At 45.4% G+C, this 27,984-nt stretch overlaps 1 protein-coding gene across 1 annotated transcript in view; it reads left to right on the forward strand.

Moving 5' to 3' along the window:
• The window catches only part of MAML2 (mastermind like transcriptional coactivator 2), a 214,381-nt gene that overhangs the window by 176,743 nt on the left and 9,654 nt on the right, over positions 1-27,984 (forward strand). The window contains exons 3-4 of the mRNA XM_040544189.1: positions 23,425-23,628; positions 27,420-27,531. Of these exons, the coding sequence (XP_040400123.1) occupies positions 23,425-23,628; positions 27,420-27,531 (316 nt within the window). The remainder of the gene's footprint in view (positions 1-23,424; positions 23,629-27,419; positions 27,532-27,984) is intronic.

Below are 27,984 nucleotides of genomic sequence, written 5' to 3' on the forward strand. Positions count from 1 at the left end.
GTGGAATTCGTGCCCAAAAGTTAAAGGAAATGACCACTCCAGTTAAATGACAGGGTGGTAATTTCAAAAACACACAACTTTAGGTTATCTGCCCATCTTCAACTGAAAAAAATGACCAGTGATTTCAACAGGAACAGACTTTGGCAGAAAGCTTTTATAAAATTTCACTCATTATCTAGAAATGTGACCGAACTAGCAAACACATTGTAGAGATCCAATTTATATTTACACAAGATTTTGTACTAAATGTTATATATTTTTTTTCATCTGCAGTTTCTGGCACGTCTTTGTCTGTCTTTCCAAGAGGGCAGCTCCAGATTATAAAAGCCTTAGGTCAACTTGCGGCTGAAAGCACTCTAAGATCATTGTCTTTGCAACACCGTGCACACAAGTGGTGCAATTTAATAACGATAATAAATGTACCAAATCTGAGAAGTGTGCCAGCGCTAATCACATTTCATATGTGTAGGCTTTTTCAGCCTTAATGCAGGAAAAAAATGTATCTTTGGTGCAGCTCCTCTTGTTTGTTATCAGCTCTGTGATTATTGTTTTATGTACTTTCTAAATCTAATTATGAATATGACTCACTGGTATTCTCAGCAGACTGCATTCAGGGAGACTATCTTCTCAAAAGTTAGACAGAAAAGTGGTTCATTTACTCTGCATACTCTCATTTTCTGTTTGTAGGGCATCCGTGCAAATTCCTGATATCCCAATAATTGCATTATTTGATTTTATTTGGAGGCATGATTTTAAACTTTGGATTGATCACGAAGAATTCTCTGTGAGCATTTTATGGTCAAATTGTGATTGTAAATTATATTTATGGTCACACCAGCCCAGTACTATCATTTCTATTTGTTCATTTGATAGCCATAACAACTAGGTTTAGAAAGGAAAAGATCTGTATTCCTCCAGAATACTGTTTTTCACTGGTCGGTGAAGCAATGCCAAGTGGAGACAGAGTGGAGCTGGCTGTAGGCAGCACGGTGTCCCAAGAAGCAGCAGTGCCCTAACCTTTTCCTTCGTTGCGTCCCATCATTATGTCTTCACATTGTCTCATCCCTCCCAAGGCTCCCTTCTAAGCACACTTTCCACCTTGTGTTTTCCCACCTCCTCCAGCCTTTTCCCATCCACACCACCGCCCTAAAGGTAGGACTAAACCTTTATTCTTCCTAGAGGCTGCTCCCGTCCTCCCCTCCCCAGTTTTACGTCCCTTCTCCCTCCCTGTTTCTTTCACAGCCTACAAAGGAGCTGGGTTCCAAGGAGCAGCTGGAGGTGGATCTGTACATGTACAGAGTTTAAAGTGCTGCTGTAGCTGCGCTAGTCAAAGCTTGATGCAAATCCTGCCAATTTAAACTTCTTAAACCCCTGGGACAAAGGTTTCGGGTGTCAGTCATGCTCCCATTGTTAACCTCAGAGGTAAAATGAAAAAACAGAATGTGCCTGCACAGGAGGGCCCGAGGGAGTGCCCTCTGCTCTGCATGTTCCTTCAGTACCTGGCTGAGGGGTTGCAACTGCTTCAGCTCTTCAGCTCCTGCTAAAGAAGGGAAGATCTGATACTTGCACGGCAGCACCGTTGCCCTTCCTGTTGTTGCTTCCATTTAACCATGCGGTTAAGTAGCAGATTATACTCCATTTTAGAGCTCCTGTTGTAACAGACGCAAGCGATCTTCATTCTTTGGTTGCTTTTGTTGAGCTGACCTGTGAAAAAACACTGGTGGCAAAAAAAAACTGTAACCATCTTAACGCCGAGAGAAAGGTAGCAGTTCAAGCTGAAGAATGAACATGTAAGGGGTAGATTTGTTCCTGTTTGCACTTTCTTTCAGCACATTTCCTACACAGACAGAACGTAAAATTGGTTGTTTGGGAAGAAAAGCGATTGTAGGCTCTGTCTTCGGGCACATGGTGAGCTTAGGTAGAAGTTAGGGGGAGATGCCATCTGCTGGAAAGTCTGGACATTGTCAGAAGGAGAAACGGAGTTGGAACAGCTGTGAGCAAACGGCAGAGGATTAAATTAGCACTCAACATCCATGAGTAGCCACCAGTGAGGGCTGGGTCCCACCTTCTGCTCTCTCCACAGCTTGGAGCCCTGAAGCTGGGCTCCCGTCCTGGTGGGACATCTGTCCAGCCCGTGCTGGCTGGGCACAGGACTGGTAGGAGATCATGGAGGGGAAGAGAGAAAGAGGTCAACTAGAAAGATTTAGGGCAGGCAGTGAGAACAGATCTAAAGGAGAATAAAGAGTTAAGGATCTAGAAATGTAAGCAGGAAGAAAAAGAAGCCTACAGAAGCCTCGGAAGGGAAGGCTTTTAGTAGCAGGAACCGCAATAACAATAATTGTCATCAATGGGGACTGATAAATGTGTGTCTCCAATCCAGCAAAATGCTGAACTTCACTGGGTAATGCTACTAACACCTTAGTTAAGCACTTATGCAAATGCTTGAATGATAAAGATAAAATGAAACCAAGTGCAGGAAACAGCATGTCAAGAATAAAATTGTTAATTGTTTTCTGATTGAATCCTCTGATTCTCATTACTGCTTCTCTCTACAACCCACTGTGTTTTCAGTATAACTTTCAAAATTTCAAGGTGGTTGTAGAGAAGTAGGTAGACCTTAGCGCTTTCTTCATTTCCCCCCAGTGTGTGATTGCACTAAATGTGTTTTTAATATTGCTTTTTACCACTTTGATATTTTGTTTTGTTTTTGTTGTTGCTCACATCAGAAAACCACAAGGTAGACATTACATATGATTTACCAGGAAATATCTGGGGCTATGCCAGCTGATTAAAAAAGAAAAGGAAAACAAGCACAACACACATGGGATGCGAATGAGATTCATTGGGCAGCAGTCATGAGGGAAGCTCTCTGTAAAGTGGAACTGGATGAGCTGACAGTAACAAAGATAACTGTGTTAGTTTGCAACAAAGAAAAGGAGAAATGATACCTCATAACATGTATTGGTAGGAATTTAAACTAATGGGTTCAAGCATCCTTCTTTAGAGTCAGAGTTCAAATATATACAAATATTGCTGTGGGGTCCCACTTTCATATGGTACCTAATATCCAGATGGAGCCTTACGGGAAAGCATTTAAATGATGGATAGTTGCAGCGTGGTTCTGCTCCTGTTGGAGAGGATGGGGAAGGACATGTTCTGGTGGAAACTCCCACTGACTTTATGGCACATACCAAGCTCTTGGGAACCACAGACCATGGGGCTTGCTTTAGCAGGAGGCCCTGGTGTCGTCCTTAGGTGAATCTTGGAGCTGGGGAGTAGAAGGAAGATGGCCAGGGCAGAGGAGAAGAGAGAGGGAGGCAGAGAAAGGAGAGAACAGAAATGTAGGTGCATCATATATTTATTTTGTTTTGTCAGCTTAATTTAACTTGGAGCCTCAATGTCTCCCTTGCACTGGCAACAATCAATAGCTCATAGTAATGACTTGCAAAACTGTGAATCATTAGACAATCGTAAGGTTTAATCTTTAAAGGTCGTATTTCAAAGATCATATCTTAAAGATCTGGAGGAGTTAAGATATGACGGTGATGAAAAACAGATAGTCACATAGGTAGCTGGTGGGTATGTAGATGGCCAACCAACCAGCCAGACAGGTTTTGATTTAAATAAGTGACCTTTGGATGATCTGTGTTTCATTTATTCAGATGTTCTAATCTCTTCTTCCCCTCCTGGATCCAAAAATTGGCCACTGGAGGACTTATGGCTTGCAGGGAATATTGCACTGGTCTCCACGAGGGGTTCACTCCGTGGAGCACATCACCCTTGGGCATGGGCTCACCTGCTCCTCTGGTCAGTGTGAGTGAAAGGACATGTTTCTCCAGAGGGAATCCATGCTATTGGAAGCGTAATTGCCATTCCCAGCTCCTCTCAAAACCAAGGAGATATCGTGTGGAGGATTTCTCCCAGCATGAAGACCACTCATGCCATCCTTGTCACACCAACATGTTTTGCATAGGCTCTTGACAGCAGCTCCATGGGAAGCTGAGGGATTGTGCCAGTGAAGAGGAGAAAAGGGGATTGCAGGGAAGGGAAGGCAGGAGACAAACACATCTGTTGAGATTTGCCTACTACTGAAAATACTACTACTGCTGAAACTCTCCAAGGTTCCTGAATTTAGCTCTTATATCTGAAATGTTTTCTTTGTGCTTGTCCCAAGACTTTAACACCATAGAAGGAAATAACACCGGAGAACTTCAGCAGAAGGCAATAATACCCCCAGTGTAACTAAACTAAACTAGTACTGTGCAAATAACAACTCCAATAATTATAGTAGCCAGAGGAAGAAGGGAGGTTGTAAATCCTACTGTTTGAATCCTTCGTACACTTGGAGCCCATGAGCAACATTGCTGTTCTCAATGCTGCAAAGCTTCTTCTCCCACCTAGTGAAAAATAAGGTATGCTGTCCCACTACAGTATATGCCAAATAACATGTGAGTCAGTCCTAGCACTCTGAAATCCTATCTGGAATGCTAGGGGAGTAGTTAAGCAGCTGCCTTCTTATTGTCATAAAACTTGATAGCTTTTTGCAAATATGTACAAGCAAATGGTTTGTTTGCTTTTAATGTGTTCGAACACGCACACTGCCAAAAATCTAAGTACCTCCAACAAAGCTTGGTATTAATTCCTTCCCATCTTCATTTGGTAACTCATAGATTTGGCAGGAGAAGGAATTTACCGGACTTTGGACAAAACAAAAAGGAAGCACCTGTCGAACATCATTGTTGAACTTGAAAACTTTTAAGAAATAATGAAAAGAGTGGACATTTGGAAGTTAAAAACTGGTATTTTTCTGATGTTGGAACAAAAAAAGGGGGGGAGGGGTACTGAAATACCTTCATTGACTGTAGAAAACAATTGCTCCAAGCAGGAAACTTGGCACTTGAAGCTTTTATTAAATCAATTCAGAGGGATCTGTTTTCAACAAATGAGATAAATGTCAAGATGAAGTTTTTAGCCACTCACAGTACATCACATTTTCCTTCCCCTAGAAAGTAGAACAAAAATGTGCACAAATAAATTACTTACATATGTAAAAATCACATTCTGTTTAAATAATCTTTTCTTCCTGCCTGAATGTATCAACAGTGTATCAAAGCTTAATATAATCTTTTAAGAGTATGATTATTTGAGGATGTTTTCATCCTCTCTACTCCTTATTGTTAACCTACATCAAAGCAAACATGTAAACACAGTTTATCTGGATAACATCTTTATTTATTATTATCCAGACTATTATCCAGAACTGGATGCTTCCTATGAGTATATGGAAAGGGACTTTCAGGTAGATCAATATCAATTCTTCACTGATTTTTTTTTCATCTTACCCATTTAGCACCTCTCTCTGTCTTTTTCTCAGTCTCTCATCTGCCATTATGCGTTTTTCAGATGGTTCTAGCTCCTGGACATCTCTGGGTTTTGGCTGCCTCCTCTTTGCTAGGGCCATGCAACCTCATGCTGTTGGGTGCATTCATAGTGGTGAACAGGAGGGAAGGCCTGACATGGAGCTCCAGGCATGTTGTTCTCATCCACAGCCTTCAAACGTCCGTTCCCAGTTCGTCCAGAGCCTGTCTGCCAATTTCATTGCATGTTAGTGGAAATATGGCAATGGTCTCAGGAGTTTATGTTCCCCTCTCTTGGAGAAAAGTGACAGAAGGTGCAAGCTGAGAAAATGCTAAGACACTTCTGGGTCTTGTGAGGTCAGAGGCTGGATAGTGCTGATCTTGTCACACTGACTCTGCTCCCTAAAGGTCCCAGCGTCATGCCTAAGCAACCACAGGAAAGAAGGCAGCTTTATTTCCAGTTTCTCCTCCGAGTACCACCTGATTATGCTTTTGCAATACGGGGGAGAGAGGGTACAAACGACCTAAAGAACTGGGAGGGTGCTGAGGGAATCCTTCAGTCCCAAAGCACTGAGCTTTATAATCCTTACTCAAGCTAGGGAAGGCTATTGTCAATAGTCCCTTGATATTTAAGCTCTCCAAACCACTGAGTCATTGGGCCTACTCATCTGAGTCACTGCAGAAGGGAGGGAGCGCTGCAGTTGCACAGAGGACTTTAGCAAAGGCCAATTCTCAGAGAATATCCCACTGGACAAATGTAAATGTGAACAAAGTTCAAAAGTCAACAAAGTGCAGCAAGAGGGAGTAAGGTAGGGGTTGGCAGGTGGGCAGTGATGAACACAAGGGGTCAACTGACTTCTCTCTTCTCCAGAAGGCATTCAAGCTATTTTCCATCCCTGCTCCACATGACCCACGTTTTGCTCTCCCAGTGTTACTGACGGGAAACTCAAAAGATCAGATAAGGAATGAAAAGAAAGTTTGCTCTTTGCCAGGTCAAAACATCAGCCAGGAACAACATAACTGCAGGAAAAGCCGTGGAAAAGTGGAATATATGGGCATTTGTCCTCAAAGGGCAACTGATGTACAGACAAGTAGCAAGGAAGTAGCAAGAAAGCCAGCATAACCAGATTTATACTGCCCACTGCTGTTGTAGGCACAGGGAATATCTCATGGCTGAGGTCATGCAAGAAGGGTCTTGGCCAGTGACAGTAGTCCCTGCAGGATCTTTCTAGCTCGCATAGGTTAGAACAGACTTTAAGATGCTTTAGCTCACCTGTAGGATTGCTTTGACATCACTAAATTCTGGAATGTAGGATATTGGGATCCTTGGGATTTATCCTTGGCTGTGGAAGTGGTCCAGTGGTTGAGTACAGAAAGTACAGCCAGGGATGTAACCTGGGACTATCAACATGGATGTCTTTTGAGTGAGTTTTAGAAGATACCTGCTTTCTGCTCCCTGTCTTGCCTGAAATGATCTTCTGCTTCCTTTCAGTTCTCTTATGTAAATAAGGAGAGATGGAGGCTTTTATCTAACAAAGTTTGGAATATCAATGGGCTAAGAGACAAAGTCTGATCAAATTAGGAAAGAAACTGCGGGGACTGATGATCAGGTTCATAATAAAGGAGTTATATCAGTGGGATTAAGGTGAGGGCCTTTGCTGTGCAACAGACAGGTAGAAAAAGGGGTAAGTTACAGAGTGAGAAAGTTTGTTCATAACACAAATTATTCATTGTAAAAGCAAAAGCCAGCTCTAAAATGTTGAGAAAGGGTTTGTGAAAACTGAATGATTGTATGTCTATAGATGCAAGGTAATACAAGACTTTAAAATAAATAAATAAATAAATAAATAAAAATAAAACCCAACAGAAAACAAACAAACGAACAAACAAAACACAGGTCTGCTCTTTTATTTGGGTTAGATAGCAGAAAGCTCTTGTAACCAATGATAACTCATATGGGAACTTGTACTGATCCTTGTATTGTGTTGTATCACTGATTTTCGCATGGTATTAAGGGTAACAAAGAAGGGCAGGCCAGAGTTTCTGCTGAGACATCAGTTACAATGAAGAGAAACAAGCTGAAGCTCAGCTTGTGGGCAGAAATTTCCCAGAATACATTGGCAACTGGGCAGAGTGAGTGCGTTGGCTTGGCTCCCGAGCACATTGGCTCCCCGTTCCAGCACAGGAACAAACCTAGGCAGTGTTTTGTAAGTCGGGTCAAATTCCTTAGGATGGACATGATTCAAGAGTCTCTGGTAGTCCATTACTGTGCCTAAAGCCTAAGCGTTGTAGTAACTCTACTGCACAATAGGAAAGGGAATCACACGGTGACATTTAATGAAGGTATTTCGGATTTATAAAGTTGTCAGCTACCTATCAGCAATTCAGAGAAATGCAGAAATTACAGCAGTGTTGTTGTAATTATTGGTATGCGTTATCTGTCACCACTAGCAACACTCAAGTAGTTAACGCGCCCTTTGTTAAGGAGCATCGTGAACAATTGTTTTGTCACACTGATACTTCTAATAACAACTAACACATTGTGTATGATTACTAGTGCCGTCAAACTGTGTTCTCAGCTGGTATTTCAGATATCTCATCTACAGTTCGTATTATTTTATCACCAGTGTTAAGTGACTGTAATTTTCATGTAGGACCTCCGTTCAGCTGAGGATCTCTCTTCACCACCCCAGTTTCACAGGATTGCAAGGACTCACCTTACTGGGGCATCGCCATCATCCCGTGAGAGATAGAAAGTGATAGGAGGGGACAGAGTGAGCACAGCAAGGCTTTTGCTGATGGTGGGATTGGATTTGGGGTAGATCTGGAGTGCTGAAAGAGTGGCTCTGATGCTGGTGAACATGGCTTCTTAACCAGGGAGGTTCACCTCTGGCTGAGGAGTAGGCACCTTAGGGTTAACTTATGGCACTGTTTGAGGCTGGTTGGGAATTTCTGAGAAGCAAATATGCATGCTGGGAACAGCGTGCTGGAAACATTAGCTCTACCCAAACTAATTTTGCTTGTTTCTGAGCTAGCTCAGAGCTATTGCAGCATCTCTCCAAGGCACAACATTGTTCAGCTCTGTGATACACTACCTCCAGAAGTCAGAAGGATGTGCTCTGTTAAAAATGGGAAGGGACTAAAGGTCCTTGCCAACAGACTTTAGAACTGACTATGTCTTAATTTGTCCATGGCAGAGTGTCTTACTCAGTAGGTGAGAATTTAGCTATGAGTATATTGAGTAGCAGCCAGGTTGGAGCATGAGTCTAATTTACTGTAACTCTTGCTACATTCTGTCTGATCATTATCATGCTGAACAAAATGTTTTTAAAGTGTTTTTATAGGGTTGAGTGACTTATTCAATAATTTATATGATTTTGGAGGGATTAGAGGATGAATTTAAGTTATCAAATAATGCCATTATGGCTCAATGGCTACGTTATTATCAGGAAAAAAAAATCAGTTGTAATTACACTCAAAAAGACAGAGACCCTTTATTCAGCCATTCCCCCAAGAACAATGATATCAAAGACTCTGATAGGTCTCTCAGCTGTAAAAAGGGCTGTCCTTCTTTGTTAGGAAGGAATATATCAGCTGCCGTCTCCTTATCTGTACAACGATTGTGCCATTTATGCCACATATTTTCAGTGTGCCATGCTTTTAAATATCCACTCCTCGCAGAGGCATGTGATCCTTCAGTGTACAGAGCTGTGCAAACTCTCTGAGATGCAGAAAGGGAGCGCATGGCTTTGCTTGAGTTGGTTTTGCCTTTAATTTCAGCAAGTTTCCCTCTGCAAGAGCGCATGGAGCAAAGAAAAGGCACAGTCCTTGTTGTAACTCTCTGGAGACCTTTACTTACACTAGACTGTAAGGTGAGAGTCCAGCTCTTAGGAACTTTTTTATGGTGTTTTTTTTTTTTTTTCCATATATTTATTATTTTTACTCACCTAACCTAACAGCTGCCCCAGCTAGAGGACCACTGCTATCTCACGATGGATGTGCTTTCCACTGGTGGGCTGAGCAAGGCAGGATTTTCTTGGAGCCACCTTCTGTCGAGCGCTGGAAGACTAGGGGTGTCACCCAAAGCTTTCATTTTCTCCTTAAAGGTATCCAGTGAAATCATGAAATCCTGCTCACTTAACCTCTAAGCTGGCTTTTCAGACCAGCTTTTAGCAGCTTAGGAAGACTTATCTCAGAGAGGAAAATCAGGTCATGCAGTGTTTGTGGACAAAGACTAGATAAGTCTGATTTGAGCAAGGGAGGAAAATACATTAGATCATCCCTTATCCTCGCAAAATGACTGCACACAACATGGGCATTAGTTGGAGTAATTCCCCCAGAAAACCTTGGGAGGAGCAGGCTGGAAGCAAACACGTCTGCGTTAGGGCGTTTTGATTTGGAGTGCTCTGCACATCGCTCTCCGTGTCCCTTACTGACAGCACCAGCCACTATCAGGATGCAAAACAAAGCTTGTATTAGAAGCAGGAGCAATAAATAAGGAACACATCCAGTTTTATGTCTAAAGGAATGTAAATTACTACTGAGGTATGCGCTTGAACGGAGTTTTATTGCAAGCATTCCCCTCCATGCCATTTGGTGTAATAAGACTATTCTAAAACACACTTCTCATCCCAAATGCCACCTGGCTGCTCCATGTCTGCGACTCCGACCTTCCAGCTCCCATGTACCTTGTACCAACAGCCAGTGGAGCCTGGAAATCTCTGTGTTACGCAAGAAGAAGCATTCCCCTCCCCTGCAGCCATGCTTTCACAGCTTGAGCTCTGAAGGAGGTTGGGGCTCTGAGTTCCTCAAATCTGTTGCCAGTACCAGGATTTCTGCAGGCTAAATGAAGCTATTAATGGCATGCTTGCTGCCCTTTTAGTATCTTAATATTTTCAGAGGTGTGTAAGGAATGGAAATGTTGATAACACAAGATAATAATACCATTCAGCTCTCTCGTCTGATAATGGTTTCAGGGCTTGTAGGAATCAAAGGCAGAAGAAGTTGATATTTTGGCCCCGATTCACCTAGGCACTAGTCTTCCTTACTTCTCTCTAGGGCATCAAAGGCTCACTGGTTTTCATCCTGGCCATCCCAAACAGAATAAACTTCAGTTCATCCTCACAACTGGGCAAAAGAACAAAACTGCAAATATGGGAACTGTCTTTATGTGGACACTGAAAATACCCAGAAATGTGCAGAAGAATATTTGAAATGTAATTATGAGGAGCTCTTTGGATTGTAGAAATATCCCACTGATATCAGGATGAGAAAATTAAGAAATTTAAACATCTTGTTGGGTCATGGTCTCAGCAGTTGCTAACTTTGATGTACGTAAGAGCATGATCAGAAATTGTCGCCTTTTTTTATTTATTATTTTTTAAAGGCAAAGCCAGTCTCTTTCTAATCCATGTCATTACACTACCTCAGCCTTTTCTACCAATGGTAGAGTGAAGGAAGAGCATGGCAAAGAAGCTTTGCATGTGAAGATAATGCATTCAAGGGTAGTGGCACAACACGCCTCTTCTCTGCATTTCATTTGCTTTCTGTCTTCATGAGATGAGAAGAAGTACAGCATTTTTGTGCATCCTTTGGCCTGCTTCTCCTCCAGCATGTCACAGCAGATAGGAACTTGTCTTTGTGACAGAGCCTGGTCCGAAGCCCAGTGGGATCTTTCCAATGCGTTTGCATTTGGCTCCTGAATCTGTTACTACAGACGTGGTGTCCGTGCAATGCCTTATTCCGATTTCTTACCATCACACAAGAATTGTCTCATTTTAACACACAGTGTCGTGTCCAAGTCAGCCCTCCATTCAGTAGAAGCACCTCCAGATTCATGTCATGCCATCCATTTCAGAGGCCAGACTCAACCAGGCAAACTCTGGAGTCAAGGAGTCGCCTTCTCTCCACGAACACCAGGGAGAGCCTGGGTGCCTGGACTGGGTGCCCAACTTTCTAACGGCACGAAGTGAATCCATTTCAGGCTCTTACATGGGACAGTACAGCAGCTCCTGCCCATTGCACGTCTAGGAAGGCAGGAACTGGTGGCTCTGGGCATTAAAATGGCTGTCTGAATCACTCAGCACTCTCTTGAATATCGAAGCCGTAGCAGTTGCGACACCTAATTACCCATTATAGTAGGTGGTCCAAATTGGAGCGCACAGCAGAGCAGCAGATGTGGGTTGCTGCTGTCAGATTAGATTGAGATTAGATAAAGCTTAATAAACACTTTATCTTTGTTAGATTCAACTCTGATTAATGACACAAAACAGTGTTACAGAAAAGCACAGGCTGAATGAAGAGGCACGGTTAACATTATTATTAAAATCAAGGAAGCGCTTTTACAGAGCGAGACCTTTCTAGTAAGAGGTTATTCCCTGAATTTGACACCTCTTTAGTCTGGAGAACAAGATGACCCTGGAAGGAGCTCTTTAGCATGCCAAGCAACTATTTCTTAAGTCTGCCCTTTCTAGACCTACACATCCCAAGCCATCCAATTTAAATAATTATACGTATTTCAACACATTGGTTAAAACTCACATTATTTGCCATCATATCACTTCTATATTTGTAATAACAAGAGCGTCGCAGCACTGTAGAGGTGCTTTACTCCTACAGTTTGTCAAGGTTCTTAGTATCAAACCAGTTTCACCTCACAAATGTCACATCAGAGCTCCTTGCCACCCAGCATCAAATCGTTATTACAAAACTTTAAATATTGTGAACTCATGATCACATGATTTTTGCCCTTCAACTCAGGTAAATTCTTCTGTGTCAGAGGCTCCTTCTCTGAAACCACAAAGCCTCCAGCCCAGTAGACTTCTCCTGCCTGTAGCATCCAAAATATTTACCAGAAACTTTTATTTGGCCCAGACACTTGCAGGAAGATCCATTCGCTAGGGATAAAATTTATTTCTGTACAAGACAGTACAAACCAGTGAGCCAAGTAAATCACATTTAAACCTTATTTTGAAGCTAAAGGAGGAATATGCTCGCTATTGCCCAAGATTGAATCCAACTTTTGCTTTTCAGGACAGGAAAATGGGTGTCAAGATCATTTTTCAGCAGAACAAATATGCAGACTTAGAATGTCTAAAATCCTAAATAATCCAAGTTTGCAATAAATGAATGCTTTTCTCTTGTCCTATATTGTTGTCCAGCTGTCAGGCCTGCAAACAGATGACCTCTGGCCAAGCCAAACCAAGCCAAGCCAACTTTTTTTTTAACTTCCGTGCTTTCTAACCGAGAATGTAACTTACAGAATGTAGTGCAACCCCGCTGAGTTTGGTTAGCTCAACTGCCTTCTCCTTGTAGTCTTCCTTTTGCTTTCTCTCCTCCTTTTTATGAAAGCACAGTTAAGGGTGAGTTGGGTGTTTCTACTTCGGTATTTTGTCTGAGCTGTCTGGTCCAACACATCTCCACAGGCATTGCAAATGCCTATGAAAGGCTCCTTATTGCATGGTTACCTCCTCAGCTCTGCCGCCAGGCAGTGAGAAGGATATACTCTGTCACCTGAATAGCCTGATGCCAATAAGCAGAGTCTTTTCTTAGTTTATGTGTTTAGAAACTTGTGTGGCTGTGACCATCAGGGTGCTGCTTAAAATCCTCATTCTCAAGTCTGTTTGCTGTCTTCTTCCTGGACTGTATTCAAAATCTCCAAATTGTTGGAGGAAAGCTGAGCAGTGTAATGTTCACAAGGGATTTTTATATTAGTTGCTTCTTAAGATAATACTACTTATATATATTTTAGTGGAAATGCAGTGGAAAGGGCTGGGGTGGGAAATATAATGACAGCGGGGAGCACGGTGAAGAATTTCCCCCTGCTGGCATCGGAGGCTGAGTACCAGTCAAAGCCAGGCTATGCCTTCAGGAAAGTGAAGTTCACAGTGAAGTTTCCTTCATTTGCATTTTTGCTGACACATGAAACAAGGAGCAAAGGACCTCGCCAGACAGAATAGCAGGAACGTGGAAAGCTAAAGCAAAGCATTTAGCCACAGCCGCATTTAGGAGCAGGAAAGAGAACCTGCTGGTGCCAGGATATGCTCACTAGCACTCACGGTAAGTTAATTAAGAAGTAGTGTTAGACAAAATGAGAGAAGAGAAAGAGGTGAGGTCAATCTTCCATCCACGGACCAAGTTCCACCTCTGTAAGAAGATGGGGAGAACCCGTATCTCCCTGGGGCCTCTTTGCCAGAAGAAGACGATGCAGTTTTCCCCTTAATGAAAGCTTAGAGCTTATCTGGTACTGACCTTTGCTGTTTCCCAAAACATGGGAAACACCACAACATAATTGGAGGATGATATGTAGGCACAGGCAATTGCGGTTGCACTTTCCCCTTGCTAATAAAAAGCAGGGGAAATTTATTCTCCTGTGAATAAAAGCACAGCTTGTGATACCCTGCCCACCTGTTCTCTTTTATAAGTGAGTAGTTCTATTTTTAAATGGTGGACGCAAAACAAGTCTTGCACAAGAATAATGCGGAACGAGCAGAAGAAGCACACGAAGGTTTTTGTTGGCACCAGCCTTCCCATTCTCCTGAGTCACGCTTTATCTGATAGCTGGAATATGGCAGGCCCTGGATAGTCTGTTTTTCTTTCCCACGCTGCAAGGTTTAGGCAGTAAATAGCTTAAATAAATGCCAGAAGTAGAATTCTTTTTAGCTTCATCTGATTTCAGGAAGGCCTTCCTCAGATTATTCCTCCCAGACATGCTGTCCAAGGCAGGACTAGTCCCTGGTGGACCGAGCTATGCTGACCTCTGCAGCTGGCTCCGTTTCAGCTTTCTGAAGGTTGGAGATAAAAAATAGAAGAACCGGATCACTACATCCACACAGTGTTGGGCCTTTCTTTGAGCTGAGTGAGATGCCCGGTTCCTTTTGCAGGGCCTGTGCCATTACACAGTGGTTACAGTCCTTCTGCCACCTTTGACTGACCTTTTCTTCTTCTGAAACTGGATAAAAAAGGCACTGACCATGCAGCAGTTTGAAGGTAAACCTCCTGAGAACTGCCACAGGCAGCAATGCCACCAGAGGGGCAGCGAGCAGCCGATACATCCCATGGTGGGGAACCTGGCCCTGCAGATGGCCAGGCTGAAGTCAGAAGTGGGTGAGCTCCACCTGGCTCTGCTGCCCCTCAGACCTGAAGTGCTGAGAGCCCACAGGATACCCGGTGAAGCCACGCTGCTTCCTTCATCTTGAGTTCATGGTGAAAAATGAGTGAAATCTTGGGAATGCTCTTTAGGAAACCTGATGCTTTCACGTCTTAGTGAAACTTCTGTTGGCACAGACAGACCACGGATATGTAGATCTGTCAGGCTGCTGTGGCCACTGGCATCATTTTGTCACGCTCACCAAGACAGCGAGAGGGGATGGCAGGAGCCTAAGTTTTATATTAATTCCCACGGATTCTCACCCCTCAAATTACTTTGTGTGTTACACCATTTTAAAGGAAGGAGAAGGCCCTTGGTCAGGATGAGGGGAGGCTGCCATTTGGGCTGCGTGCTGGGGACACATTTACCACCAAGTAGATGGGCAGCCCTACCTCTCACCTTGAGCCCCGTGTTGTGCACTCGCAGAGCACCCGGTGCTGGAAACAATTTGCTGCCCCCCCGTGCCCGGTGCCACTTGTCCCCCAGCCCCAGATGCCGATTTCTGTTAGCATCCGTTGTCATCAACGTGGAACAAAGAGATCCAGCCCCACCGCCCGCCCCAGGGCTCCCACCCGGGGCTTTAATCAGCGCATGGAGACACAGGTCAGAGGCATTCCTCCGTTCCTCCCGCGCTGCTTTTCAGTGTTTGGCATTGTTTTCCATCAGAGCTCTGAGCCCTTAGCTTAGAGAGCAGATCCCAGGAGGCTCCGGTTTAAAGATGCTCATGTTCTTGCTGTGTATTCTCAGCAGGAGGGCTTTGATCTTCGTACGTGTCCCTGACAGTCATGTCACCCATGTTGTGCCCATTTGTATTCAAGTGTTTGGCTGCAGTGATGTGGTTTTTTCTGTTGTTGTTGCTCTTTGTTTAATTATTTTTTTCTTTCTTCATTAAACGTTTCGTTCAGGTTGCCTGCTCCCCCTTGCCCTCCTGCAGAAAAACAGGCATTTTGTGGTGTTTGCTTTGCTTTGTTTCATTGTTTGAGGAAAATTTTCACATTATTTCACCACCCCCTTTTTTGTGGTTGTTATTTAGAAGTGACACAAATGTGTTTAAACTGGAATTAATGTGGAGGGTGAGTCTTATATGAGGAGAGAAACGGAAGGTGCAAAGAGAACCTAGATAAATGCCAGTGGGAAAAGTTAATGAAACTAGAGAATAGCGTGGAAATCAAGAGGATAAAACAGTTACAGCAATTCTCTATTGAACTTTGCATTAGTGTTTATGATCAAGAAGAAGAGGCACAGACTGTTTTACCCCATTTCCATTAGGTCTCGTAAGAAGTAATTGCTTTGCAAATACAGCATTAGACCTGACCCGATCCTATAGTGACGACATGAGGCAGGTTCGGGCTTGGAAGACGGCTGCATGCACGCAGCATCCTCCTGAGCTGAATGTCCCTCAGCTGAATGTCCCCCAGCGCAGCTTACCTTTGAGCACAGAGAGGCCTTTGAGAACACTCCACACTTAGCTAGTTCACGTGGCATTTAGCAGCCCGGGGCTCCACAAGCTCGGGGATCTTTGGACCACGCTCCTCTACATGGTGCCCATCTGCCCTTGGGTTAGTGGGACGGTCAGACTCACTGCAGGGAGAGGAACATGAGGATGGCACGCCAAAAGAGACACGAGATTGCTCTCTTGCCTGATATATGTAAGTCTTCGGTGTCATTTTTAGCACTTCTCTGCAAAATGGACATTTACGTGTAAGCACGTGTACAGGAGTGTGCCACCTACTACTGATTTCACCCAATGCTTCCTCTTCCAAGCCCCTGATTTTGATTGCTTATGGCTTTTCTAGGAGGGCTGAAATTTTCCATGCTCTGTATCATCCTCAGGCTGGCTAATTTGGGGGAATGATAATGAACATATGGCAAAGAGACAAGAATGTTTAGACAAATAAGGTATGCACATCCACAGATAACATATACCCACAGTAAAGATACAGACAGATAATCACGAGTGTTTAATTCAGTCAGCTTAGGAAGTTTTCACTGCCTCAACTGGAAATTACCACTCCTTTGTGGAGGCAGAGAGCCTGCAAGCATGCATGTACCTCATCCTGAAGGCAAACCAGGTCCACTCACACCAACTCCTGCTCTAGCTGGAGGAGTGGCAGCTTCTTAAACCTCTCTAATTTGGTTCCCTGCAATTGTGTGATGATAAAGTGAAGGGCTTGGCTTGCTGCAGCATGGGTGTTGCACATTACAACCACTGCAGATGATAATGCTAAAGTAGAGAGAATCAGTATGCGTCTGATCTTGTAAAAAATCTGATAGTCTTCATCATTTATCCTATTGGCACACATTTCAGTGGTGGGTTAGAGCACGTGAGGCATTGAAAACCAGCGCTCCCTACAGAGGAGAGTCTTTGCCCAGATGCACTAGTGGAGGCTCTTTGCTGGTGTCTGCACGAACCAGGATCTTGTCCTGGTGTAAGCTGAGGTCACTCCAAGCCAAGAGTGCCACCCTGCTCCCGTGGCCGGGTGGGGACCCGAGAGGAAATCGTAGCCCCGTCAAAGTCATCTGGAGCTCTGCCGTCGGCTTCGGTGGAGCCAACATTCCTGTGCTGATGCAGAGGTTTCACAATAACCTCCTCTGTTGAACTTTCAACACGTGCGTGCTATTTTCATTACAAATAAACAAAATCTTCACGAGACGGAGACCTTCAGATACACCTTACGCCCGGAGATCGCATTAAAAGCTCACCGCGGTGCACGCGGCGAAATGCTAACCATCCATCCTTGGCGGCTCTGGGGAACTTTCTGACGTGAACAAACCCCGCTTCGGCTGAACGTGCAGCGATCAGACGTACAGGCGAGGGTTTATTGTTTTTGCAGGATGCACACGCGTTTGGAATTCGCCGTGCTCAGGAGCAGAGGCAGCCGCTTCAGCTTGGCTTTGGGAAAAGGCAGCTCCGTGCATCCAGCCGCGGGCCCTGGTACGAGGCAGACAGGAAACATGCCAGACTGCCTCGGCAGGAGGCTGCCTCCAACACGTGCAGAAGGGAACAAGGAACTGCTTAATGATTAATCACTGTCAACCTTTGTTCTCGTTAAAGGCTTGCTTGTCGGACAAGGCTGGTAATGAGGCTCTGTTCTGGGCCTGTTGCTATGTGGTTGTGCAAGGGCTGGAGCTGATCCCCGCTCCGTGCAAGTCGCAGCTCCCGCTTTGCCCAATTTTAACGAGTTTGGGTGGAAACGTTGTTATAAGAGTGCCTGCTAGTGGCTATAGGGCTGTGCAGCTCTCCTGCAAGCAGCCTTCTCCTTCCTGGGGATTACGGCGAGACAAATAAATCACTGATGGCTGGAAATTAGTTCACAAGGACCTCAGGAGTGAGCAGCTTGCTTATCGGTGCTCAGAAGGCAAAAAGCTATGAAAGGTTTCAATGAAGAACTACATAAGTAGCTATCTACCTGTAAAATTCCTTTGGTTTCTCATCAGAAGTGGGATTGGCTCCTTCGAGATAGCAGGTCACCGACTTTTACCTAGGAGATTGTGCACGGTATCTGTTTTTATTATTTTAGGTATAAATTTTTAAAATATTACAGGTTTGCATCCGCTGGAAAATGCAAAAATGTTGCAGGAGTCCAAAAAAAAAAAAAAAATAAATAAGAGAGAGAGAAAATCTTTTGAAACATCCCTCACTTTTGCCCTCTTGCTGTCCCGTGGGACTCTGCAGGCGAGCACGGCTCCTCGGCTGGCCTGCATGTGACTGGAAGGGAGATCCGGGACTAACAGTGGTGGATGATAGGATGATGGGCGGGGGCTTAGGAGAGCAATGCCTGATTTCCTGCTCTACCATGCCATTTAGGAAATGGCACTGTGCTGTGTGGCAGCGTGCTGTACCCCAGGAAGACACCCGCACTACCTCGAAGAGCTGGAGCAGCTAGCTCCTGGATGCAATGTAGGAGCAAAATCCTTCCTGGGCAAGCACAGCTGGTTTCACAGCAGGAATAGTGCTCTCAGACACATTTCGGGGCCAGTGGAGGGTTCGGCGCAACTTGTTGGCAATTGTTTGGGGCAGCCCCACGTGGTGATCCACCTCCCTTTCAGTGAGTCAGAAAACCCTGCCCTTTTAGAAAGCGTGGCCTGCCTGGCTGTCCCAGCAGCTGGCTGTGCTGAAGAACATCTCCCTCTGCACGTTGGGTGCCTGCTGCAGCAGAGGTGTCCCCCAACCTTGTCACTTCAGTGGGGCTGCAGAAACGAGGCACGTGCTCCCTAATGTCACGATCTTTTCCAGCGTTGCAGCATCTGGGGCGGTAGGTCCACGGTTCCTCTTTGAGCTCCGTTGTTTGGAGGACTGACACAGCATTTGCTTCTTTTCCCTGGCTGGATTGAGGCACAAGTATTTCTGGCAGATAGCCTGGGCTTGTGAAATTTGCCAGCGCTGGTGTCCGTGATTCCTCGTGCATGTGCCTTGAAAACATGGTGGGCCCTGAAATATTTGTCCTGAGAGCTCAGATGGTCAGAGGAGAAAAACACAGGAGATGGCCTCACGTGGCTGAGCCAACTTCTTATAAACACTCCACAAAATTACTTAATGGAAATATTTTGCACTCCTCACCCAGCTGTATCTCTAGATATTAGATGTAGAAACACAGGTCTTGGGATCTTGCAATTTTCGTTTTTTTTTTTTTTTTTTTTCAAATGCTATTTCCTCTGATTTTGGCTAACTGAGAGGCTCATATTTATATATGAATGTGATTTTTCTAGAAACCATAAAACCCTCTCTGGCAGGGTATTAGGTGAAATTCAACCTGTAACAATGCCTTCTGCATGATTAACTTGAAAGGCTTTTGGGTCATTCTGTACAGCATCCTTAAAAAGCAGTTCACTAGTGCTTGATTGTTCACACCCGCTCTGCCAGGCATCTCACTTAGGTGTGACTACAGGCATCTAAAATTAGGAGTGTAAGGGAATGTTCCTATCATCTAATTTGGGCTCCTAGCTTGGTTGTCTAAATTAGGCACCTAGAGCCTAATTATACAGCCCGGTCCCTCTCTGTAGTGAAGGGAGGGCTCCAGAAGACACTTTGGAGGGAATCTGATGGAAGTCAGAGCCCTAAACTCAGAGGAGATGCACTTTAGTGCTGTTACGTGCCCATGTGGAAAAAGGTTGAACGAGTCCGAGGTGCTCAGAGAGATACCGAACAAGCAATGAGGCAAGGCAGAATCAGGCTGGCTGCATTTCTGCCCGGTCTGTGTTATTTCCAGCCCCGATACGTAAATGAGATCCTCAGCTGTTGCAAATTGGCGTAACCTTGGGAGCTGCCTGGGGCTCTCGCAGCGTACCCTGGCGCGGGAAGCAGCCCTCTGCATTCCAGTCACGAGTGGGAGTTATTCCTAAAAATAAGAAAACACTTTTGCTTTTTTTTTTCAGTATAGCTGAAAGAGCTCTTACTCTGCAGGCAGCCTGCCACGGCCCCGCTGCTGTTTGGTTTCCCTGTCTGAGGCCAGGACCTGGTACCTGGGGTCGAGACGTCCGTGGAAAGCCCAGCGCTTTGCAGAAAGGGGCGTCTGTGTGTGCACGAGATGCAGCAGAAAAGAGGTGGCTCAGAGACTGTTTTTTCTGTGTAAGCGTGGTACTGCTCTGAGCTCAGCCCTGGGAGCTGCTGGAGAAGCTGAATTTTGGGCTGTGGAAAGGAGGATGCCAGCAGAAGCAGGGGAGGTGCACACCAGGGGCTCACAGAGGGTCTGGAACAAAAGGCAAAGGACGGGTCACTGGATGGACACAAATTCACCCAGCTCCTCCCCTGGGAAGTGCTGGGGAACCAGCTTTTGGTGAGACACACAGCAGTCACTGAGCGGGCTTTGGTGAATAACTCTGAGCCTGTCACTTTTTTTTCTTTTAATTCCTTGTTTCTTGGAAAGGAAAGGAAAGGAAAGGAAAGGAAAGGAAAGGAAAGGAAAGGAAAGGAAAGGAAAGGAAAGGAAAGGAAAGGAAAGGAAAGGAAAGGAAAGGAAAGGAAAGGAAAGGAAAGGAAAGGAAAGGAAAGGAAAGGAAAGGAAAGGAAAGGAAAAGGATAAATACTTGTATAAATACAAGTCAGCTGCATCAGGGAAAGTGAAAAGCAAACCCAGTCTTCAGTGTTTTGATTTACTGCTAATTTAGACATTTGAGCATAATGTTCTTTGTGATGCTTGCAAACAAACCCCCAGTTGTGCTACCAGCTCTGCAGTGCTTTCACTGCCCCTGCCGCTCCTCCTGCTTCTCCTTGCTCCTGTATCTCACAGTAACATCAGGGAGGGCTCTGCCTTGGCACCCCGAGCACTGCTGTGGCTGTACTCCAGCACCAGGGATGTGGGGGCAACCTCGGAGGCGCGGAGCTGTAGCAAAGCGGGCTATGGTGTGGGATGGCATGGTTTGGTGAAAGCAGGGTAGCTGCAACCCCAATCTGCTTTTCCCTTGCGTGGAGGGTAGCATGCTTTGTCCAGGCACAGGGACAGAGTGCCATGTCACTGGCGGCATGTCAGGGACACCTTCTGGTCCGTGGGGATGTGAGTGAGGGGGAGAGCAAGGTGCGGGAAGGGGGCCACTGGCACACAGCTAGCCCCCGGAGCCGTTCTGCCCTCTCCTGCCTCATCACTGCTACAGAAGAGCAGCGGGCTGGACGAGGATCACGCCACAGCCTCATAGGCTCATTTCACGAACCGCAGAGAAAGGACCGAATGCAAAAAACCAAACTGGCTCCAAGTTCTTGATTTATACTGTTTTCTCAAGGCCCTTTTGCCAAGCAGCCAGTGGTTTGCGCCAGTTGCTGTTAGAGAAAAGCTTTCTTTTATAGGTAGCGTGAATGGACGCTGCCCGGTTTATCTTAAAACAAAGTCCCTTCCCACAGCTCACATGAGCTGGCAGGGGATAAGGGAGAGAGAGAAGGTTGGGCTCTGTTGTTGATTTTTTTTTAGGCTGGACTACGAAGGCGCGTTTGGTGGAGCCTGCATTATCTGTGCGAAAGCACAACAGATGAAATCTATTAATGGATGTAACATGTGGCTGGGTTCAAGCTAGAGTGTCATTTGAATATAGAAGTCAAAGCCAATTTATTGTAACATATTTTTCTTTTCAAAATATTTTAAGAAAGACAAAAAAGTTTGCGCAACAACTTGGCAAGCAGGTCTGTTGAGAGGAGGTATTTTCTATCTTGCAGCTAACATAAGGGCTGAAAAATGTGGCAGTGCCGAGCAGTCCTGGATTCCTTCTGGAACTGAAGGAAAGTGTGCGGGATATAATTGTGAAAGAGCCCAATAAATTTTCAGGGGTGGGTTTGTAACACTGCCTTGGGGGCTGCAGGTGGCTCCAGCAGAAAGTCATGGTTTTTATTTCGTTAAGAGACGTCAAATACTTTTATCTAGCTAGCTATGCACTCGTGCGGCCCCATCTAAAAGCCACAGAATTATTTTAAAATAGAAATAACCATAACAATCACTGTGTTTCTTCCATGCCAGATGGTATAAAGATAAGTTGGATTAGTTTGCAGTATGCATGTTACTGTGTGTGAGGGGGTGCGTTTGTGTGCTGAACGCACTGAGCAAAAGCTAGGGCACAGAAATGAGCTTCCCTGGGGTTTTCAAAGCTACCAGCATCAGTGCCCCGTGGTCTTCAGGGTGTGGGTAGGCTGCCCGGCCAGTCCTTATTTCCTTGGGTGCCTTGGGAGGCGATGGCCTTGGAGCAGAGCTTCCCCAAGGTGGGACGCTGGGACTGCTCCTGGTGACTGAGCCATGGCTTTCCAGGCAGCACGAAGCTGCAGTTGTCATCGGTTCCTGTGCTCTGGGGCAAATGCACTGCTGGCTGTCAGGTTGGACAGAATCCAGCAGTTGGGTTCCTACAGTGAATCGCACCAAAGCAGGCAGAAAACTGATGTTTCTCATGACTGTCGTGATCGCCCCAGTCTCTGCTGTTTTCTTTGCAGCTGGGCAGCTAAGGAATATGTGACTGTGGAGCGATAGCCAACATAGGATGAATGTTTTTATGGGCTAACACATTTTTGAGTGCGGACCGAGAAAGCTCTTTCCCACATGTGGTGAAGGTCCAAGTACCAAACCCTGGTGGAGCAAGTAGACAGAAAACGTATTGTGCCAAGAGAAATCACGGGCGAAAGAAAATGAACAGCATATTGTCATCCCAGGTCTGTTTGGATCCTGGATGTTCATGGTCTGGAGTTCCCAAATACTTTCCCCATTGCCTCCTGAGGTGACTTTTTGCCATCCCTTCCTCATGAAGCTGCCCATGGGGAAGAGGAAGCAGATCTAGATCCATAGCAAAGACTGGGGAGACCCTAAAACCCTCTTCAAAGACCTGTCCAGTTACACATTTGTTTTACCAAGGAAGCTGACAAGCTCTAAGCCTATTTATTTAACCCTGTGCTAATGGGAGACAATTAGCAATCTCTCAGAGTTTGCTCTTGTGAGGGAGGTGAAGGGACAGATGGAAACGGCACCACTCACCCCACCGCGAAGTCACAACTTGTGACTTCTGTGTTTTCTAACAATAGATGTCATTTCTAGCAACGAGGCTCTTCCAGCAACAAGGCTCTAAACAACTCTTGCTGCTGCTCACCAGATGGTAGGAGCCAGCAGATGCAGAGTTTGTTCCCTTGTGGTCAAGCAGACTGCCATGCGGCCCAGTGGAAGTTTCTGGAAAGATCCCCAGGACGGCTCAGTTACTTCTGTTAGCGTTTCCCAAGCTCCTGGTACAACGTTGAGGTTCGCCACTGGAACCACCTGGCAAGTTTTCAAAGTCTTCCACGAGCGATAAAGTTACCCCATCACTTTCTTATTTTGTCGAAGCCTTTGTGTCGGTCACTTGTCCTGAGCGTCTGTGGGCTGTGTCCTGTACTTGAGCAAATTGTATAAAAAGGATTATTTCCTTTTCTTGATGCTTGTTATTATTTTCATCCTTCACGAGCCATTTCTTCTGTTTCAGGATCAACACTCTGTGGTAGGCCAGGGAGCTGGCCCCACTCCAAGCTCCAGTTCTTGCTCAAATCCAAACACTGGAAGTGGTTACATGAACTCATCCCAGCAATCAATGTTGAATCAGCAACTGATGGAAAAGAAACAGGCTCTGCAACGGCAAATGATGGAGCAAAAACAACTCCTTCTACAGCAGCAGATGTTGGCAGAAGCTGTAAGTTTTCCAATCCCTTATTTTATAGAAAAAAAAATAAAAGATTTTCATGGAAACAATAGAAAAGAAAGCTAAGACAGGGAGAAGAAAACCCACAAGACTTTGAGGTCATTTTGGCAAACCCTAGACCTTCTAGAGTGTGCCTCATATTTTTCAGCACTTTGCTAAGCCTTTTTGAAACCTACTTGGGTTTATATGAAACAACTCAAGTATCTGAGCTACTGTCATTTCGTTATAAGAAGAGTCTAAGCATATGCTAAATTAAAGGTGTATGAATACTTTATGTAGTTTCCCAAGTAAGGTAAGCTAAGGTGCACTGCGACACTGCTTTGACCACAGAGGAAAGCTGACTTCCAGGCCCTGCAACCTAGGCAGCATGGTATGAAGTGCCTGTGTGTAAACAAAGATTGGTACATTGATTTTAGTGTTCAAGACAAATTTGTGTGCTTGCCTGGGATTGTCCATGAGTCTTCCTTTCTCCATTTCTCTTTATGCATTTCCAGATATTTGTAACCAGTTCTTCTTTATCCCATGGTATCTGAGAGAGCAATTGGGAGTTCCTTGTCATTTTCTGAGGCATGGAGAATACGTGTGGTCTTGTTAGGAATGATAAATGCTAGAACCCACTAGTTTTGTTCCACTAAAAAAGCACTGCCGTTGATATCACCTGAACTGAGTCAGCTGAAGGTGCTTCATGACCCGTCACCCATGGGCAGTGCAATGGGACATCCCATCTGCCCTAGACAGTATCACATGCCCTGTGCACGCTCATCTTCACCATTCCTCAGTAGTTCTGCTTGTCAAAGCATGGAGAAGAAAAGTCCTAGAAGATGAGCAGAGCTTGTCATGTCCTTGGGGTAAGCAGAAAGTAACACTGGTGGCCTGCTGCAACTAGGGAAGGGCTGCAGGGAGGATGCTGGAGAAGGATGGAGGTGACACTGCCACCTGCTTTGCTTCCCCCAGGCTGCAGTGACAGCAGACCCCCAGTTTATGTAGGACAGCCTACAGAGTAGACCCTATCATGCTGGCCTGGTATTTTGAATCCAAACTTTCTTTTCTCTATAAAAACATAAGTTCATAAATACTGGCATACTTAGTGAATGATGTTGAATAATTAAAGAACACAGAAATGGAAAAACATCCATGGTTTTGTGTGTTTTCAAAGCAGAAATTATTCAGATTTTATAGATAATATCTCGTTGTTTACAAATATATTTCCATTCCAAAAACACAATTTAAAAAGCTTGAGTTTGAAGTTAAGGACTTCATTTGCCCTATAAAGGAAATATTGGTTGGCTTTTTAAATTATGCAGAAAAGAACTGAAGTGTCAAGTCACCTCCGTGCTGCAGTTTTCTGTCAGAATTTTTATCAGAATGAAAATGTAATTGCTCATATAGCTATTTTAAAAAATAAGTAAAAGCTAAAAAAGAAATTAAAATAGCTTTACAGAATGAGATTTTTTGATCAGTTTTCATTTGCTTTTGTGTTATGGACATAGAAATACACACAAAGCCTAGCTGCAGTTTTTGCAGGTATCACAGGGATTTCCTGGAAGTTAACTTGCCTTTCTTCTTTGCAAGGGTTTGGGCTGGCTGCTATGTTGAAACAAGCCCTATAAATCTTAATCAGGCCACTCACTCCCAGAATGTGTTAGGGAAATGCCTAAATACCACAAGAAAGGCTCTTCACTCTGCTTTTTTAAGAGGCCCTGGCAAAAGAGAAAAAAAGATTTTTCACAAGAAAGTCCACTTGTGTGCTGTTTCAGGCACCTGAATAACTCTGATCGGCTTCAGACACCTGCCAGGCTCTTCCACACGGGTGAGCTGGTTTGCTGTTCAGGCAACTCCAGGCTCCTTGAGGCAAATACAGGTGCAGGTTGCACCTGCTGTTGGTTCACTGGATGCCCTCGGCCTCTGCCCTTGTGGAAATGTCAGTTCCCTTCCTGCCCAGGCTGGGACACACCTGGGGGAGAGCATGGGGAGCCTTTGAGATGGCTTCCTCAACAACTTCTTCAGCCCTCCAAGCACAAATCACAGGCCCAGTGGGTTGCAGAGAAGTGGGTGAAGCCTGACCAGTAAGCATGACGCCAGGAGGCACATACACACCAGCAATGTGACAAATTCGTGACTGAGGCAGTCAGAGTCACGTTTTCCTGCCATGGTGCCTCATATCACAAAATCAGAATCCCAGAATCCCAGAATGGTTCAGGTTGGAAGGGACCTCTGGGTCCATCTGGTCCAACCCCTGCTCAAGCAGGGACACCCAGAGCAGGCCACCTGGGGCCATGGCCAGGAGGTTTTGAGGGAGGGAGACCCCCACAGCCTCTGGGCAGCCTGTGCCAGGGCTCTGTCACCCACACAGCACAGAAGTGCTGCCTGGTGGCCAGAGAGAACCTCCTGTGTGCCAATTTGTGCCCATTGCCTCTTGTCCTGGCACTGGGCACCACTGACAAGAGCCCATCCTCTGTGCACCTTCCCTTCAGGTGTTTACAGACACTGATGAGATCCCCCTGAGCCTCCTCTTCTCCAGGCTGAACAGCCCCAGATTTCTCTCAGCCTCTCCTCACAGCAGAGGTGCTCCAGGCCCTTCATCATCTTGGTGGCCCTAAATCCCTGTCTCCGTTGTACTGAGGAGCCCAGAGCTGCACACAGTAGGCCGGTTGCAGCCTCACCAAGAAGTCCTTGGGCGGTAACACTGCAGACACCAAGTCACAGCATCAGGGTCCAGGAACAGGGATGGCTTCACCTCATGCTGCTGACTCCAGTGCCCACACTTAGAATCACAGAATGGGTTGAGTTGGAAGGGATCATGACTTGTGTTTCAATCTTTCCTTCACCAGACACGTGCTGCTGCAGGCCCAAAATTAAAAATATCCCCAACTACTTGGCTTTTTCAGCTTTCTTTTCTCACTGCCCTTTCCCCAGTGCTTGTAATCCCGGTGTAAGAGGTAAGACAGTGCCGTGTATGTGTATGGGGAAGCACAGGGCAGTGATGAGTGGTATGAACAACCACCAGCCCAGCACAGCCCTTGCTAAACCTTGGCCATGCCTCCTGCCGGCATCCCTGGTGAGGAAAGATATGAGAGATGACAAAGCAACGGCTTTTGTTGATTTTTGTGGCAGCTCCTCCAATGTAGGAGGAAGAAAAAGAGGGAGGGATGGGACAAAGTATGTTTAATGGCAAGCTGAAATCCTTGAAATTCTTTTTGCCAGCTGTGCACATTGGCTGGTCAGCCTGGGTGAAATGGGCTGGTGAATATTGACGCAGCCAAGGGGCAGGTGTGGACCTTGCAGGTCTGGTCCTTCCTTGCTCCCCAGCTGCATCCCGGTTGCATGTTTGGGTTAGACCTGGGTGTTTGCTCTGCCTTTGTGCTCTCTGTCTTTCTCTACAAGCAAACCCAGCTGCACAGGCAGGGAGGGAGCCATGGGGAACCATCAGCCCCTCTGTCTGATAAGTGAGGGGAGCAGGATGGTGCGGATGTGAGAGGACACTTTGTACTGCTGTGCAGATATGGCCGATGTTCTCAGAGGCTGAGCAGTTCTCGGTGATTTTAAGGAAAGCTAGAACAGGCTCAAACACAAGGAAACCAGCAGAAAGATTTCCATACAGGCTTCAGTGTGTGATGGCATGGGTTTGCAGATGCCGCTGAAATCCTCTTCTGTGAAACAGAGAGGGTAAAAGGAAGGAACACTTCAGCTTGTACACACAGAGAAAAGAAAGAGGCAGGTAAAACACAGAGTCAGGAAAACATAAAGAAAAGCAAATTAATGTTTCTACTTTCATCCTCTAGGAGAAAATCACTCCACAAGATCAGCTGAACAGACACTTGACACGACCGCCACCGGATTATAAAGACCAAAGAAGGAACGTGGTCAATATGCAACAAGCAAACCAATATCCTGGTAAGTGCCCATGTGCTAAATGAAACTGTTTCATTCCTTCCAGTTGTAGGACCATCCAGAAGAGCTGGGTACGTGCTGATAACAGGGGTTTGATTTTCTAGATATCCACTTAGATCAGTGCAGTGAGCGATGGCTGCTGCTCCCATGCTGTTTGCCTTACTGCCCCCACCACTGAGACAGATGGGCTGGAGAAGCAGCTGGTGGGTCATTGGGGCTGACTCTGCACCTCTCAGGCACAGGGAAGGAGAGGGTGGTGCTCGTCCCTTTAGCACTGCCTGGGGCAGATGTGCACCGAGATACTTGATACAGAGGTGTCTTCGTGAATGTGCAGCCTCGCTCCATCCAGATTTTTCATGTACATGGTACATCTTGCTTCAGAGAGTGAGATGAGAAACATCTCTGATGGTAGATCATGTACAGCATGAGAACCCTTACACTGATGTTTAAGTATTT

The sequence above is a fragment of the Cygnus olor genome, chromosome 1 (genome assembly GCF_009769625.2).
Source record: "Cygnus olor isolate bCygOlo1 chromosome 1, bCygOlo1.pri.v2, whole genome shotgun sequence".
Lineage (NCBI taxonomy): Eukaryota > Metazoa > Chordata > Aves > Anseriformes > Anatidae > Cygnus > Cygnus olor.